The 17,299-nt window shown below is 51.4% G+C and overlaps 4 protein-coding genes across 4 annotated transcripts; 1 reads left to right on the forward strand and 3 right to left on the reverse strand.

Moving 5' to 3' along the window:
• Positions 1 to 359: 359 nt before the first annotated feature.
• On the reverse strand, positions 360 to 3,042 carry LOC111071618 (sodium-coupled monocarboxylate transporter 1). Its single transcript, XM_041596216.1, is given in 6 exon segments — positions 360 to 631; positions 709 to 1,104; positions 1,106 to 1,801; positions 1,867 to 1,932; positions 1,995 to 2,154; positions 2,784 to 3,042. Coding segments are annotated over 6 exon segments (1,824 nt in total). The 5' UTR covers positions 3,026 to 3,042; the 3' UTR covers positions 360 to 367.
• Positions 3,043 to 4,095: 1,053 nt separating this feature from the next.
• Positions 4,096 to 4,453, reverse strand: LOC111071644. The gene is made up of 2 exons (XM_022363095.2): positions 4,254 to 4,453; positions 4,096 to 4,185 (listed from the first exon to the last, which is right to left on the reverse strand). Exons 1-2 carry the CDS (start codon positions 4,447 to 4,449, stop codon positions 4,103 to 4,105), a joined length of 279 nt encoding a protein of 92 aa, XP_022218787.2. The 5' UTR covers positions 4,450 to 4,453; the 3' UTR covers positions 4,096 to 4,102.
• Positions 4,454 to 7,830: 3,377 nt separating this feature from the next.
• LOC111071636 lies at positions 7,831 to 8,525 on the reverse strand. Its single transcript, XM_022363084.2, has 3 exons — positions 8,387 to 8,525; positions 8,237 to 8,322; positions 7,831 to 8,176 (listed from the first exon to the last, which is right to left on the reverse strand). Exons 1-3 carry the CDS (start codon positions 8,459 to 8,461, stop codon positions 8,047 to 8,049), a joined length of 291 nt encoding a protein of 96 aa, XP_022218776.2. The 5' UTR covers positions 8,462 to 8,525; the 3' UTR covers positions 7,831 to 8,046.
• An 892-nt stretch (positions 8,526 to 9,417) lies between these two features.
• On the forward strand, positions 9,418 to 10,039 carry LOC111071628. Its single transcript, XM_022363076.2, has 2 exons — positions 9,418 to 9,538; positions 9,607 to 10,039. Exons 1-2 carry the CDS (start codon positions 9,467 to 9,469, stop codon positions 9,820 to 9,822), a joined length of 288 nt encoding a protein of 95 aa, XP_022218768.2. The 5' UTR covers positions 9,418 to 9,466; the 3' UTR covers positions 9,823 to 10,039.
• Positions 10,040 to 17,299: the final 7,260 nt, after the last annotated feature.

The raw sequence follows: 17,299 nt of genomic DNA on the forward strand, positions 1-17,299 counted from the left end.
GTATTTTTTCCCTTTTACGCTTTCTATTTGGGCAGCCAGGGCAGGGCAGCTCTTTGATTTGTCGGGTCGTCTGTGCGTACGGTCTGAGTCCGGCTCTGGCTCTGGCTCTGGCTCTGGCTACGGGTATATGGGTACATGGGTAGATGGGTCCAGGAATGGGACCATAACTGCGGGCATTTTTCTAATTATGTACAGAGGATAGCAGGGAACCGCTTTGAACCCATTTCTCTCCGTTTCTCTCAGGCACAAAGCCCCAAATAATTATGAATTGTGTTTTATTTTAAATATTTGCTAAGCTAAGGAACCGAAGGAACATTCATCCACCCACAGCTGCTGCTGGTTAGCCAGCTTGCGCTTCGCTTGCGCTTCACGTGGCCGTCTCCTGCATGGGAGGAGCCTTTTGCTTGAGTCCATCTGCTGGCGTCCTGCTGGGGATCTGGGATTGCCTTTGGCGACGTCGCTCCAGCCAGCGGCGCACGAACGGGGTAAGCAGCCGCGTGTCGACGGCGTCCAGGTCCGTTTCCCGCAGCAGCAGGCTGGTGACGAGCGCCACCACGATGGTCAGCAGTGCCCCGAAGAGCGTGAAGTAGAGATAGGAGATGCGATACAGCTGGAACGGCCCACTGGGTGCCTCATGGCTGCCACAGAGAGAACACAAAATGAAGATTCAGCTTGAGAATGTCAAGGAAAATGAGGGGAAAACCTCACCTGAAGGCACCGTCCAGCGGCAGGACTGGCAAAGTTGCCCGGCTCGCCGGCAAAGGTGTAGTTGCAGCCCATCGTGGAGTAGGGCTTGCGCTGGTAGACCAGATTGCCCGTCACCAGATCCCGCTGGGCGCTGACGCACATCCAGGCCATGACCAGCAGCGAACTGAAGCCGCCGAGCAGCGCTCCCTTGGAGTTGACCCACGGCAGCATGACGCCGGCCGTGAAGATGCCCAGCAGCGGCCCATTGGCCACCGAGGAGAGCGTGATGGTCAGCTGGAGGACGGCGCCCAGCTTCTCCACGGCAAAGACCAGCGCCACAAAGACGATGCCAAAGACGACGACGACGCTGCGCATCACGAAGGCCGTTTGGCCCTCGGTTAGCGGCTGACGCCTGAAAGGTCTTCACGAAATCCTCCAGCACGACGGCCGACAGGGAGTTGAGGCCGGTGGAGAGCGAGGAGAGCGCCGCACTAAAGACGCCGGCCACAAACACACCGGGCAGGCCCGGATACGAGCCGAGGGTCTCCATGACGAGCAGGGGGAGCAGCTGGTCGTTGCGCTGGGCCAGCTTGGTCTCCAGGGGATCGCACTGGGCGTAGGTGGCGTAGATGAGGAGACCCGTATAGCCGCAGATCATGAGGAAGGCCAGCACTCCGGCAATGAAGGTCCAGATGGCGATGCGGGCATCTCGGAGGGTGGGCAGCGACAGGTAGCGCTGGATCATGTTCTGGCTGATGGCATTCGACTTGAGCCAGTGGGCCACGCCGCCGAGCACCAGCGAGTAGAAGGTGTACCGCTCGGTGATGTCCGGCGCAAAGTTGGGCCTCTCCAGGCGCGCCGTCTCCTGGGCCCTCTGCCACACAACGCTCGGTCCCCCGATGTCCAGGGTGCCCTTGATCAGCACCAGCGCCATCGCACCGAACATGATGATGGTCTGGATGACGTCCGTCCAGACGACCGCCTTCAGCCCGCCAATGCACGTGTAGAAGATGCACACGACACACACAATGGGCGTCACTATGTGGATGTTCACCCCGGTGGCCTGGTTGAAGGCTATGGCCGGCACATAGATCACAATCGGCAGCCAAAGCAGCTGCACAAGGAAGCTCATGTAACAAAAAAAACACAACAACAGCCCGCAGATTGCGAAACACTCACCGAAGCCACAATGAACATGACGGAGCCAAAAAGCCGCAGACTGCGATTGTAGCGCTGTTCCAGGTACTGCAAAAGGTGAACCCCTCAGTCGAGTCGTGGGAGTCAAGTGGGAGTTGGTCCAGACTTACCTTATATGTGGATATCAGATTGAGCTCGTGGAACACTGGCAGGAAGAGGTAGTACATGCAGAAGCCCATCAGCACCAGCGATCCCATGATGTACATGTACTGGGCCCCATACAGATACACCTCCGTGGGTGTGCCCAGCAGCGTGATGCCCGAGATGAAGCTGAAGCAAACAAAGGAAAGGAAAGGAAAGAAATAAAGAAAGAGTTTTCAGCCCAATTGCCTTGACCTTCACAATACTGTCGCCCCCTTGCCATTCTCTGTCATCTCTCAGGGGAGATCAAAGTGCGTTTTATACAATTCAATTAGCACCAATGTCGTCGCTTGGTCGTCGCTTAAATTGTCCCCAGAATCTTAGTCGCAGTCTCAGTCTCAGTCGCGCGGACAATTGAGCGCCGTCAATTTGGATGCCCTGCATGCGGGTTAGTTGGTTCGTTAGCGACGTTAGGCAATCCCTGGAGCCCAGCTTTTGCGGGCCAATTATTAATTATGAAACATTCCGATTTTGTGCGTTGATAGAGGAGCGAGTTTGCTAAAAATAAAACCCAACGCCACAGCCAGAAACTGGAGCAAATAACGAACCAAACTGGGGGAAGAGGCATCCAACCGATGGGCAGATGGGTAAATGGAACAGGCCCGTCTGTCGATCCGCTCAGAGGCAATACGTGAATGAGTATTATTTTATAGCTACTTTCGACTGTTCTATCTGGCAACTCTTCTCTCCTGCGGATCAGACTCCACTGCATTTTCCATGTATTTGTTTTGCCTGCCAAATCAGGCCCCAATACCCACCTCGATATCAGCGACATGGTGATGGGAAATATCTTCATCTGCCTGCCGCCCACCAGATAGGAGGCTGCGCTGCTGGCCGCCTCCTCGGCGCCGCCGCTGAGCCGCTGCTTGCGGGACTCGCGACGCAGCTGCAGGCAGAAGTAGATGCCAATGACGGCGCAGATGGCCAGCATCATGCAGAAGACCAGATAGTCCGGCCAGCCGAAGCTCTGCAGACTGGCGCGCAGCTCCTCCACATGCATTTTTGCTGAGAAAATTTCTTTAACACTCAAAAAAAAAAACCAATAAAAAAATAACTATATATGTATATATATATGGCACTACCGATCGAATTTCTTGGAGGTGTTACTGACCGCACTGACCGCACCGTTCTGTGGCACGCATCAGAGGTGACTGCCGCACACCGAAGGAAGCCGCGGCTCTGTGAAGCATCTGGTTACACTTTGATTTAGATTTGTTTTATCATCCGCACGTCCATCCGTCCATCCGTCCATTCCTCCCCTGCCGTTCAGCTAGAGTGGCAGCTCCAACGGCAACACTCGCAAGTTGTTGTTGTTGTTGCCACACACCAACTAAAGTATTATTATTAGTATTAATGATATTATGACACACTCAGCACTCGACAGTCGACACTCGACACTCGGAACCAACGCTGTGACAGCTATAGCCCATAGCCCATAGCCCACAGCCATTGCTGATCCAACAGCGGATGGCTGACTGCCGAGCAAGCAGCTTTTGCCAGCTGATCTGCGCCCCGGTCAGTCCCATTGCCTAGCTAATTGAGCCGATCCACAAAGTCGCCAGTCGCCATCGGGGCACTTAAGCAGCCGAAAGCGTTGTCTTTGACTTGGCGTTCAGCTTTGAGGCTGTGCATCGAGAGATTGGAAATGGGTAATGGGTAATGCCAGTGGGAACTGACCACTGACCACTGAGCAATGGGCAATGTGGAATGGGGTGCGACTGCGTAAATTAACTTGATTAGATTTAGCTGGCAATTTGCACCCGCCGACAGCCGACCGCCTGCCGCCTGCCGCTGTCATCTGTTTGGATTGAAATGTAGGCTATGTAGGCCAGGCCGTGGCGGCGGCACCTCAATTTGCCAGAATTGATACGATTTTTTCGGCTGACTTGGGGGTGACTGCGATCATTGGAGAAGATTTATATCAGTCACAGTTATCATTGCTGTTTTATTAAATGGAAACAAAGAAAAAAAAAATAAAAATTATAATAATAATTATGGATTCAAGGGATAAACTGCAGAGCTGCTAAACGCCGTTTAGTAGTTTGAGCCGAGTGAGGGCCAAGGACATTGCATCCGCCTAGGCACGACTCTCTTCGGTCCAGCCACTGTTGCCTGCATCCCGGCCGTCCAGGACATCGCCAGCACTGCGCTCAAACAGGCCTGCACATAGAGGACACAGAGTGTGGGATTTGGTGTGCATCGATCAGTGGTTGGTGGGCGGGACTCACCTGCTCCTGCTCCGCCTGCTCCTGCTCCTGCTCCGCCTGCACTCATGGTCAGTATGGAGCTGGTCAGCTCCTTGATGGTGCGCTCCAGTTCCCCAAACTTGGCCAAGTCATCGCCTGAAGGAGCCGCCCAGCAGCTCTGGCTCAGGCACAACAACAACAGAGCGAGGTACAACAGCGCACAGATCGGATATGCCATCGCGTGGTGTACGGTTTTATGGTGGCGATATACGATATTTGGCCTCTTTATAGGCCCGCTTCCATCTAGATCGGAAATGCCTTCATGGGTCATTAATGGCTGTAAGCGTTTCGCTCTCCACGCCCCAACGATTGGTTGGGGTAATGAACTGAGACTAAAAATTCATACAGAGATTCCTATCTCGCGGTCAGCCACGCATCGAAAAAAAATAATTTCAGCGGAGTTTTTGGGTCTTTACCACAGTGGAGATCGCTTAGTTGGCGCTCAGGGGTCTTGAATTTATGATTTCAATATATTTGAGGCATCGAAAGATCATTCGAAGACTTTGGAATAAAGAGAATTCCAGTCAAAAAATAAATAAAAAAATATTAAATGAATGGCTTTCATTTTGCGACCCTCGAAAATTAATCGAAAAGCTGTAGAAGCTGTACAAGCGATCGTTGGAGAAATCATTTATCGATGGCAGCCGCAAAGTATGCAGCACTGAAATGCGATTGGCCAGGAACTTTGATCTTTGATTCGCTTTTGACGGCTGCCTTAACACATTTCTCACTCACTGCTGCAGCAACACTTAGACGTGCACATATGTATGTTCCATCTGTGCTTTGGCAGATGGAAATTCTGATGCTGCTGCTGATGCTGCTGCTGCAGTTACAGGCGGCAGCTTCAGTTTCAGCTTCAGCTGTGGCAAAAAGCGTCTGCACTTTTGTGCCAATCGAAGCATAAAATGAGCAGCAAGTGCCACTACACCTGCAGCTGGAGACACACACCAGTGCAGAAAATTTGCACACACACACACACAGAGGCAAATCAGAATCAAAAATTGTATGCGTTTGCAGCTTGAACATGCGTCGCAGGATACGAGTACACACACACACACACACACACACACGGCAGGTGAGGTGAATTTTTATTCACGCCACTCACTAAATGAATACTACAAATACTCACACTGCGCTACATGCATGCGGTTGGGCCTTGGCACGAATCTAACATCCGAGGATCCATCTCTTGGCTTCAAAATTACACTTAGAATTTATTAATTTCACTGGGAATTAATTTAGATCTGGGATCTGGAAACTGGTGTCAGTTCAGGGCTCAGGCTTCAGGCTCTACAAGGGGAGCTCCTGTGGAACTCCCAGCCCCAGAATAACTCTGATTTATTTGCTTAGATTTGTAGGGTCTCTGTGGCTTCGTCTATTACGGAGTGTGCGAGTGCAATGTACATTAGGCTGGGCCAAAAAATGTTGGGCCCCACCCCCCAAAAAAAACCCACACCCCAAAAAAAAAAAAAAAGAGGCAAAACAAAAGGCAGCCTAATATACATGTGTGAGGGGGGGTATATCTTTTTGATTTCGCTGACTGATTTTTCTCGCATTTCTTGTTTATTTTTTTTGTGCTTTTTTTTGCTTTTTTGCTGCAGCGTCAACGGCGAATTAATTAATTCCAGTGGAGCGGTTTTTCAAGAAAAAGCCCTTTTTGCCACGAGTGTGAGTGCATGCCCCAAACCCTGCCTGCCACAGCCTCTGCCCCCCTGCCCCTCTCTTGCTCTTTCTCTTTTGGTTGGCCCACTCAAAACGGTTTCGCAGGTGTTGTAATATTATTTGGATTCATGCTGGAATTTCATGTTTTCCTTGCCGATTTTCCCCACATGTGTTTCTTTTTTTTTTTTGCAGTCCACTGCCGCTGTTGCGGCTGCTTCTACAACTGCTGCGAAATGCCATGAAAATTATTTGCTTTTTGCTTTTTAATTTTGTTTCAAGTTGCATATGTCTCTCGCCCTACACACCTGTGTGTGGTTGTGTGTGTGTGTGGGCTCGGGCTAGGGTGGATGTTCGTTGTTTATAGCTAACTTTACAGTTGAGAAAGCATTTGCTAAGTGGTTTTAATTAGTTGCCTGCGACTCGCTTTCGCCCGCGACCACACAGATTTTGAAGGTATGCGCCTCGGCCAAAGCACTCAATCCAATAGCACGAAAACGAATACGAAAACGAGTGCCAGTGCGAGCCAAAGAACATCTGATGCATAAACCACAAGTACGAATATTGAATGGATTTGTTGCTCATTTTAAACATTGCAAATCGTTCAAAAAAGCAAAAACCGAACAGAAAACTCCCTGCTGGCGGTAGGGAAATTGTTTATATGCAAATGCCCAACTGAACCCTCTGTTTAGAGCCCTGAGGTGGGCCACTGTCATTCACACTTCGGTCATCATCAGGGGGCCAGGGCTTGAGCACCCATTTACAATATTTATCAAGTGCGCGAACACACCCAAAGAGCCAGGACATAGAGCAGGACTCGTACTGGTACTGGAGGGGGGGGGGGGGGGGACATCATATATTAGGGGCTTTGGCTCAGGTCATCATCATCGTCGTCAGTAGCAGAGGCCTATGCGTGGCCTCTAATTACATCGCATTGTCATAACAAAATTGAGCGCATTTGACACGCAATTGGCCCACAGTTGGCGGTACAGGAAACGAGGAGAACGAGGTGAACGATGACGATGACATGTGAGAAATGCCACAGCAAGCAGAAGTCAGTGGCTAAGGAGGAGCTTCTGTGTACGGGACTGTTGCATCAGCCCAACTAGATAAGAATTAATTGTTCAATGGCACGCATTGCACTAAATATTTGAATATGTGCTACCCTCCTCCCCCCACTGACTTGTGACTTACACACACCCCTGCTGCCTGGCTGGCTGGCTGTCCCAACTCTTCCCGCTAATCGGATAAAATTCATAATTATTGTTATTACTGTCATTTTTCTAATGACCCCCGTAGACCCGTCAACCCGTGGGCCCGTGGCACCACACACAAATTGCGTGTACTTTTCTATTAAGATGAGCTATCAAACGCACTTTGACTGCACGGCGCTCTCATTTGCTCGATTCTTTTCGCTTGTTTGCTGGCCTTTGTTTTTTGGGTCCTCCGTCCCTCCCCCGCACCCGTTCAATTCTGTGGCTGCCAAAGGCGAAGCGGACCATCCCTTGCGCATCGCATCATCGATGTCCACGCAACGCACGCGTAAATTATGTAATTAAAATTCCGCACCTTAATTCGGGCAATTTATTACACGAGCTTTTGACTAATTGGATAACGATCTCTAACTGTGTCCACTAAATACACTGCGAGTGGGTACATATTCCCAGTTCCATCTCCATTCTGTGCTGAGTATGGAGTGGCACGAGCGAGATGCAGTCACCGATAAGGCTGCGATTAATTGAATTTTTACTTGAAACTCCTGCAAAGGTGTGTGGAATCCACGCGAGTGATTAAGCATACGAAATTAGTGGGTTCTGTGGGGGCATGGCATGGCTATGATCGATGGACTGAGCACAGACTGAGCGGTAGGGAAGGAGGGAGAATAATAACTATTAAAATTGCATTGCTGGTGAAATATATATTTAGGTTATTGGCATGCCAAGGTGCAGAGAACGGGGATAGATATTAGGGGAATAAATTGAATAGAATACATATATAAAGAGCTCCAAGGAGAATGTTCCGTTCCACTATTCACGGTTGGCTATTGGCAGGGATCTCTTGTGATGCGAGCGAACGGCAGGACTGGCAGCAGCATCCGCGGCCGGAGCTGTGCCGTTCAATGCATCTGCCGGCTTAGAAGATTCCGAGCCAGAGTCTTCGCAGGGCTTGCAGAGAAACCCAATGAATGGGATCTTGCAGATTTGCGATTGGCCGCTTTGAACCTGCTTCGTAAAAAACTCGAGGCCCTGTCGGAGAAGTGCATTAGTTGGGAGTTCTTTTTGGCTTACTTCTTGGGCGTCTTTTACCTTTTCAATCTCTGCGCAGCTAATCCGGTAAATAAGAGGTCCTTTTCGCAAAAGTCACTGGCCGATTTAAAGAGTTTTTCGCACAGCTAAATTATCAAACGGAAGATGTCACTTGGTCGGAGAGGGAGAGGATTCTGAGTGGGAACTTACACCGGAATCTGCCGCGAAGGCCGGGGCACAGTTGAGGGCCAGGAGCAGGCCCAAGACAGCCAGGAAATGCTTCATTTTGGTTTGGACTGGTGATGGCTGGAAACTGATGTTGGACTCACCTCAGCTGGGCCTTTTTATGGCGGCGGGACGACTGTCCGTATCAGGACTCCGTGCTGCAAACATTTCACACTGCAGTCCGTCGTGCACTCAATACGAATCGTGACTCTTGATACTTGATACTTTCAATCTTTCAGGCTTCTCCATTTCCATTTCCAGCTCATAAATGTAATTTTATTTCACACTGACACTCTGCTTTGCGATCAATGATCAGACAGCAGACAGCAGACAGCAGACATCATTCATCACACGAATGGCCGGACATTTGCGACACCTTTTCTGTCCTGGTCTGGCGTTCTGGTCAATAAATTGCACAGCCATTGATGGAAATTAAACACGCACACAAATCAAATGAGTGAAAATTATAAACAATTGCGCTGTGCGACACTGAACGAAATTACTCGCTGATAAATAAATTACCATAGGTGGAGGAAATCTATACCATCTCTACTCAAAGTTATCTGTCAATGGATTCCAGGGAATTATTTGTTAATTAACCAAGAGGCTGTCCATTGGGATTGTTGGAACATTTCCATTGCTTCTGCTTTGCTTTTCCATCAGTGCAGTGTCGCTCAGTTTTCGCTCAGTGCAGCGTTTGCTGCTCACTGGGCCAAGCAGTTGCCAGTCATTAAAGCGAGCAAACGGATGAGTCAACCGTTTGCTGCTGCTGTGCTGTGGGGTGTTGGGAGAGAGGTGCCCGGCCGGTGCTTGGCCAAACTATGGGCTTTGCTGGAGGGCGGGGGCGTGGAAGAGGTTGGGCTATGAGGCTTGAGTGGCAGCGAATGACGCGCTACGCTAAAAATAAAACGCTGGCCGACCACTTGGCAGGGTCAACGAAGCTTTTCGGTATGCGGCACACGTGGAGCCGATTGGAAGTCGGATTGGATGTCGTTGTCGTGTGTTGGTCAGTCAAGTTTCGTTGGTCAATGGAAAATGTTGTGAGGAATTCGCCAAATATTGACTATGGCCTACCGTTGCACCCTGTTGCCCCTGCTGATAGTCCTCCTCATGGGCCCCTCACTCAGCCCCCCTGCGGTGAGTTGTCTTAACCCAAACCACAGTCCAATCCACAATGAATACAACATTCAAGTGTGCTTCCACAGGCTCTGGCGCTGGAGTTCATGGAGGACGGAGCCTTGGCAAACGATGAGGCGCATCCAGTGGATGAGGGCGAATTCTCCGCAGAGGCACCAGCCCTGTCGACGGGCTATACCCGGGACACGATTGCCCACTTCAATCCGCGCAAGTCGAACGCGGGCTACCGTCAGCTGTGGGAGCGCATTCCCCAGCAGAAAGTCGACGTGATTAAGCGGAGATAGGGCGCTGGAAAACCCAGCCCAAATCGTGACCAATCGTGACGAATCTAACTAAGGGGAAAACACTCTCTGACGAGCCATAAACCATGGCACAGGCTGTTGCTGTTATTTTATTTGTTATTTATTTGTCAATTAACGTTTGAATAATGTCTGCGAATCCCCACAAGGTCACACAAATGCTGATTAAAAACGATGTGGATACAACTGATGAAAAAAAAAGTGAACATAATTATGTGACTCGGGGAACTAAGCTTGGGCGGATGGATACTCACACATTTGCATTTGAATTTTGGTGCCAGCAGCTGTGACCCGGCAGCAGAGTGCGCCAAGTTTCAGTGTAATATACACAGAGTAGGACAAGGCCATGAACGGGAACAGCAACAGGGGCAGCAGTTCCTGCAAGTAGATCCCCCGTTGGAAGAAAGCTGTGGCCGTGTGATCCCACTTACCAGAGAGCGGCCCTCGTCGCGGATCCCCGACGAGGCAGCAAAATCAGGAAACATTTTTTAGAGCACAAAATGGAATGGGATGATTACTGATTTTGCCTGGCACACCTATCTTACAGTGCGCTCTCCAATATGTCAAAAGTCAATGGAAGCGATTAAAATTCCCTGCAATCTGCCGAAACATTTTCTTGTGTGGGTCAGACCTTCGTTCCCATTGGTCAACGCACGCCCGCTCCCTGGCCACAGCAAACCAAACCAAGGCAACCTTCAGCTGCAGCCCCAAAAGTAGTTCTTGGGACAGTAATAAAAAAATAAAAACAACAAAAAAAAGCGAGCGAAAGCAGCAGCGTGGCTGGTTGGTTTTTTCCCCCCCCCCCCCCCCCCCCCCCCGCGGGGGGGGGGTTCCCCCCCTTGGGGCCCCCCCCCCCCCCCCCCCCCCCCCCCCCCCCCCCCCCCCCCCCCCCCCCCCCCCCCCCCCCCCCCCCCCCCCCCCCCCCCCCCCCCCCCCCCCCCCCCCCCCCCCCCCCCCCCCCCCCCCCCCCCCCCCCCCCCCCCCCCCCCCCCCCCCCCCGGGGGGGGGCCCCCCCCCCCCCCCCCCCCCCCCCCCCCCCCCCCCCCCCCCCCCCCCCCCCCCCCCCCCCCCCCCCCCCCCCCCCCCCCCCCCCCCCCCCCCCCCCCCCCCCCCCCCCCCCCCCCCCCCCCCCCCCCCCCCCCCCCCCCCCCCCCCCCCCCCCCCCCCCCCCCCCCCCCCCCCCCCCCCCCCCCCCCCCCCCCCCCCCCCCCCCCCCCCCCCCCCCCCCCCCCCCCCCCCCCCCCCCCCCCCCCCCCCCCCCCCCCCCCCCCCCCCCCCCCCCCCCCCCCCCCGCCCCCCCCCCCCCCCCCCCCCCCCCCCCCCCCCCCCCCCCCCCCCCCCCCCCCCCCCCCCCCCCCGGGGCCCCCCCTTTTTTTTTTTTCCCCCCCCCCCCCCCCCCCCCCCCTTTTGGGGGGGGGCCCCCCCCCCCCCCCCCCCCCCCCCCCCCCCCCCCCCCCCCCCCGGCCCGCCCTAAAAAAAATTTTTTTTTTTTGGTACAAACCTTTCCTCCCCCTCCCCCCCCCCCCCCCTTCCCCCAAACCCCCTTTCCCCCCCCCTTTTTTTTTTAAAAAGCGGCCGTCGCAGGGTAAACTTTTTTATTTGCATTTTGTTTTAGGCACAAGTGTGGGAGGGGGGGGGGGGGGGCGGTGAGGCAAACAAAAAAAAAGTGAGACCAACTCTGTTTTAACTGTGTACTTTTAGTGTGTGCGTGTGTGTGTGTGTGTGTGGTGTGTGTGTGTGTGGTGTGTGTGTGCGTGGGCTTTCCTTTTCTTTTTTCTTTTTCTTCTTGTGTTTTTTTTTTTTTGGTTGTTTTCTTCTTTGTTTTGTAGAAAAATGCACAGTTTTATGCTTCCATAAAACTTTTTGTGGGTAAAACTTTGCACTTGTCTTGTAGCTGGAAGCCGCCGAAAGGGTTTTACAATGATGGGCTATGCGAGTCCACTGCTCGGCGGCGGTGCTCGGTGATGTTGCCACCAACTGTCCCCAGTTGCTGTCCAAGTGGGCGTGTCATGCACTTAATATTTGAGGCATATCATTAGGCGAACAATATGCCCCAAAACTGAATCGAGGGCTAGCCTCTGGGCTGCTTCGTGGGGTGTGGAGTTGGGTGGTTGTAAGTTGAAAGTTTTAGGCAGAGAAAGAGCTCCGCTCCGGTCCCCACACACACACTCACTTAACCCATCTCGCACCCTGACTACGCACTCACTTAACCCCAAAAGAATCCCACACTCCCCACCACGGAACTAGATTTGGACATGAACCTGCCACCGGAATGGCTCGCATGCATTATCATTAAAATAAATTATTAGAGTCCGGTCAGAGTAGGGGATCAGATCGGACGACTGCTGCTGCTGCTCCTGCTACTGCTGCTTCTGCATCTACGAGTAAAACGCATTTTGCACGTTTTGTGTGCGAGAATTTTTTACACGATTTTTACAACTTTTTTTCGACTGGCGCTAAGTACACAAAAGCATTTGCCGAAGGACTACAGGGGAGTCGCAAATGCTGTGCTGTGCTGGGGGGTGGGTGGGGCGGGGGGGGCTTGAGAATGTCGAGGGTCAAGCAGTGGTGGGCGGTTAAAGATAAAAAGTCAAGTTGAATGCGTTTAGAGTTAGAACATAACATTAAGTTAACCCACCGCACCACAACTAAGGATAGTAAAAAGCGCTCTACAGACCGAATGATACCCTGTATTAGTGTTGTGTTTTATGCATTTATATGGCTATTTAGCAGTTATATTTATCAGTTATTATTATATTTATATTAATTAAAGATTTATTTTATTTTTTATTTTATGCAAATATGAGACCATGGATAAATCCCAAATTACTATTAAAAGCTATGGCCAGAGCAACAAGATCTTCTGGCTGATCAATCATGGAAAGTTGTTTCATATTTCTGACCTTTCTGGCCTTTTTTGCCATTTTGTATGCCATCTCCTGCGCCTTGCCTTTTTCCTACGCTCGCGGAATTATCTTTGCATACTTTTAGGCTGCAATATTTACCAAGATCCCTGCTGCTCATAAATATATACATATGTGCCTGCTCTTGAGGATCATAAGTGTTACATATTCTCGCAGCAACGGCTTTACGCTCTCAGCGTACCAACATAAGGGTATCATCAGCGAGAGGAGAGAGACAACGAACAAGAAATAACTTTGCATACTTTTAGGCAGCTCATGTTAAATACTAGTGCAGGTCTCCTCCGCACCCTTACCGAGCCCATGCCACCCGTCGCATAGACGAAACACCATCAAAAGACAATGAAAGAGCTGTGGTGGAGGCGGTGGAGTGGCCTAGGAGGAATGGTGCACGGACCACGTAATTTCTCAAGTAACCCAACCACGTAAAGCATAAAATATTTGCCTTTGAGGCGGCCACCCTGCTGTCCAGCGACCAGGGACCAGGAACCAGGCACCATAAGAAAAGTATGTCTAAGAAAGTTGCCTCGCCAGTTTAGCAGTGCCACAAAACACACACAAGAGTTGCCAGTTGCCAGCCGCTCATTTGAATACACCGCCCCGTGCTCGGAGCTCGGAGCTCGGTGCTCGGTGCTTGGTGCTCGGTGGTCAGGACAGGCAAACAACTTTGACCAGGCATTAGTCGAAAGATGCACCATACTCGTAAGATGCAGCAAGAAATGGAGGTGGAGATGGAGACTGCCAGTAGGTGGGTAGGTGACGATGCTGGCCAGTCCCAGTCCCAGTCCCAGTCCTGGCAGGAGTCACTCAGTTGACTTGCCACATGCTTCATGCTGCCAGGCACATGCAATTTGTAAGCCAAAGCGCATAATTTACAACGGACATTGCGTCCCAGCTCAGACCTGACCGCGTCTACTACACAGTCTTGAGACACAAGTCGTTCCTTGAGCGGTTGAAAACTGCCGTTGCCAGTGATACAAACGCAGGGGATGGATGATGGCTCTGGCTCTGGCCCCGTGCTCGTGCTCTGCGGTTGGTCCGCAAATAATTAGAAGGGGGCAACCCCAGGCAGATTGTGGAGGGTCAGCAGCAGATTTCATTGGATGCTGAAGATTGCTTCTGATCTCGTGTAGAATCTTCTGGTCACCTCTTAGGAGTTCCACGAAGTTTCTTTCGGCCCTAAGACCTGACCGGAGGCTCTTCCGTGAGGCATTCTCCAGCGCGAAGGGTCCGCGTGTGGCTTAAGTGTCCCAGCCGAATGGCAAGGCAAAGGAGTGGCGACTCAAGTGGTTATGGTCATGCAGTTCGCTGTGGCGCCTGGCAGGCCATGGAAAGGCACGGGAACGGGCATGGGAACGGGCACGGGCAAGGGCAAGGCGGTGTCCGCACGAAAATAACTTGTAGCAAATTAAGTTTGTTAGTAATTAGAACACCACTAAGGACACCTGAGCGCCGCTCCAGGGCCACGAGCCGGAGCAGGGCCAGGCCGGGCTGGGCCGGGCCCGGAGGCCGACGCAGGACAACACACAACAATTAAACTTCTGGCTTCTGGCTCTGATTCCATCTTCTTTTTGGGCAGAGCTTTCTGCTCCTCTGCTCGCCGCTCTGCTGCCTGGACCTGGACCTGCACCTGACCCTCTGCCTTTGCTCAGGTATCTTCCAACGGCTCTCGGCAGCAAAGTAACAAAAGTTCCAAGTCGCCTTGTCGAAAATTCTTCAAGTCGAAAGTTGGCAACTTTGATGTCCGAGCAGCAGCAGCCCTTCTCGCCGCACTCTCCCGCCTGCACTCGACAGACAGCAACTGTGCATCGGAGGAGGTGGACCAGGACCCGGACCGGTACACGGACACGGACTAGGGCCGTCGAGTGCATGCCTGCGTCCCTGCCTCAATGCCACTTGAGCAATGTGGCCAAGTGGCCAAAGTTTTGCATCTTAAGAAGCAGCAGTTGACGCACGTTGCCCACAGTCCCATTCAACGGCCAGGTGGCATAGCCACAGGATCAGGAACAGAGAAAGACCCCGCTGACACATCTGTAGTAAAACATTCCAAGCACATTCCTATGTACGAAGTGGAAGCTAAACCTAACAGCCCGAAAATGCTGATCAGCATCAAGATCCAGTGATTCCAGTCCAGTACTAGAAGAATTCGATGACGAGGTGCCAGGCCTCCCAGAGCCTTCCATGCCATTAGCGGCAGTCATAATCTGCTTAATAAATACGGGGCGGACACAATGGCCAACAATCTGAGACGAAATATTTCCAATTTCAAGTACCCCAGATTTTATCTTACAAATGTAATTGTATCCGATCTGATTTAAAGATGAAAACTGTTAGACTTTCGCTGGTATTACAGCAGATACATTCACACTTACTCGTATATAAATATATGTATATGTAAATATGTAAGAAGTAGCGGATCAGCTGCCCCATTGAAGCAGCGGCAACAGCGGAACAGCAGAACAATATTAGCTGCAGAAGAGCAGAGAATCAATAACAGAAGTGCCAGCAGAACGAGATTAACAGCAGATCAACAGCAGAGAAAGCGAGAAGGAACGCGTGAGCCGCTTCTTTGGACGCGACTCTACTTTTATAACCGTACTTAAAGATAGGCCTCTAGCACATACAAATCTGTGGCCCCTCGAGAAGTTTTGGATTCCATTGAAAATTTGTTTCCTGAATATCATAAATTGTTTGCAGTGATTTCTCGGATAACAGCCAGTTAGAAGCCTCTCCATCTGAGCTCGTAACAGAAATGTCCCGAGAGTCAGTCTCGAAAATTTCTTTAATATTATATCCATAGCAACTTCGTACATGCATTTGTTTGAGATCTAAAAAGAAACCAAAGGTAAACCCTTCGTCTGGGATATTTTGCAAATTTGAAAATATAACATTAACAAAACTAAAACTGAAACTAAAATTTTCAGCTATAAATTATTCCTTTAAAGTTTTTGGGAGGCCAATCAATATGGGGGCCAAAACACACACACACACATTTACCCACTCCAGCAAGCTCAGCGGCAATAAATACCTCAAGAATAGAAAACCCCCGCCACTACCCCACCACACCACAGCACCCAAAGATTGTGTGTGCTTAAAGTTTGTGGGATGCCAATCAATATAAGCCGCCTTAAAGACACCCAAGAACTGAGAACAATTTCGCACAGACAAACTGTGAATGGAAGGCCACACTTTCACTTTATTAACACCAAATTAATTTTGTCTCAAAACGCACACACACACACACAGACAGACAGACAGACAGACAGACAGACAGACAGACAGAGAGAGAGAGAGACGGAGATGTACACATGAATACATCTCGTGTACACACTTGAGTGCAGCGATTGAATTTTAAACAAGAACGACAAATGCCAGCAATCAAGTCAAGTCATGCCCGACAGCAGGCGAAAATGAACTTCCTTGGGCCAGAAGAAGAAGGAAGCAGAAAGTAGAAAGCAGCAAGCAGCAAGATGAGAGGCTAGGGGGCAGCAAGCAGTGTGTGGCAGGCGGCACAAGACAAGAAGGCATTGTAACTATAATCAATATGCAGCAGTCAATAAAAGCGAGCAAAGGCAAAGGAGCAACAATTACAGACCCTCAATGGGTCTGGGAACTTTGTGGGGACTGTGTGGGGGTACGGCGGGGCAGCTCATAGTTTTGCAGTGCGTCGGTTAAATGATGTGTAATCGTCTTATGTGCACTTGAATGCCTTTTGGCTTCTAATATGGCAAGGACCCTTGGACTAAGCACCCACAGCTGGCAGGAGGAGCACGCACCCCGAAATGGAGAGAGAGAGAGAGAGAGAGCGGCCAAGCAGACAAGGGCGATGAGTGGCCCGGACAAAGGCCGGACTCGGACTCGGACTCGGCCCAAGATCCCAATGCACACACAAAAGAAAACTTTGCCATAGGCTGACCTCAAAATGCACAACGACACGAAGGACACACGGCCCAAGGAGTAGCGGGCTGGAGCTGTAGCTGGAGCTGTAGCTGGAGCTAGCGGTGGAGCTGTAGCTGGAGCTGGGGTTGGGGTTGGGCAAACTTTAATTTACAATCAATTCAGGCGTGAATAATAAACCACAAGAAACCAAACAGGGCTCGAACGGGTTGGCTGGCTGGGGGGTTCGGCCAAGTGAAAGTGTTGCCGGGACTTTCGAGTGTGTATGTCCGGGCGTCCTGCGTGTCCTGCGTGTCCTGGGTGTCCTGGGTGTCCTGGGTGTGTTCGCATGTGTCTGCTCAAATTTAGTTACAACACAACACCAAAAGTTTAGCAAGTTTCCGACCAGTCCAAACCCACCAACCAGGCAAACAAACAAAACCCAGGACTCCCCCATTGGGGGCTTTTTGGGTGCCGTGCCGTGCAGTGCCGTGCCCCAATCTTTACCAGAAACCGCAACACTTCCGCTTACGCCTGCCCCGCACCCAGCATTTACTGGCCTCAAGGGGCTTCAAGTGTCCTGTCCGGCTGCCGCTTTTGTGGAAGACTTTCTCTCTCTCTCTGGGGGAGAGACGGAGCCCTTGGCTATCAATATTGTTTTCCTA

Source organism: Drosophila obscura, unplaced genomic scaffold (assembly GCF_018151105.1).
Source record: "Drosophila obscura isolate BZ-5 IFL unplaced genomic scaffold, ASM1815110v1 contig_97, whole genome shotgun sequence".
In the NCBI taxonomy this organism is placed as follows: Eukaryota; Metazoa; Arthropoda; class Insecta; order Diptera; family Drosophilidae; genus Drosophila; species Drosophila obscura.

Excerpts from the sequence above, each read along its gene's own strand:
- LOC111071628 (XM_022363076.2), top strand. The coding sequence starts at position 9,467 with ATGGCCTACCGTTGCACCCTGTTGCCCCTGCTGATAGTCCTCCTCATG. Across the intron at positions 9,539-9,606 it reads CCTCACTCAGCCCCCCTGCG|GCTCTGGCGCTGGAGTTCAT; the intron begins GTGAGTTGTCTT and ends GTGCTTCCACAG.
- LOC111071644 (XM_022363095.2), bottom strand. The coding sequence starts at position 4,449 with ATGGCATATCCGATCTGTGCGCTGTTGTACCTCGCTCTGTTGTTGTTG. Across the intron at positions 4,186-4,253 it reads AGCAGGCGGAGCAGGAGCAG|GCCTGTTTGAGCGCAGTGCT; the intron begins GTGAGTCCCGCC and ends CTCTATGTGCAG.
- LOC111071636 (XM_022363084.2), bottom strand. The coding sequence starts at position 8,461 with ATGAAGCATTTCCTGGCTGTCTTGGGCCTGCTCCTGGCCCTCAACTGT. Across the intron at positions 8,323-8,386 it reads CCTTCGCGGCAGATTCCGGT|CTGTGCGAAAAACTCTTTAA; the intron begins GTAAGTTCCCAC and ends TTGATAATTTAG. Across the intron at positions 8,177-8,236 it reads GCTGCGCAGAGATTGAAAAG|GGCCTCGAGTTTTTTACGAA; the intron begins GTAAAAGACGCC and ends CTTCTCCGACAG.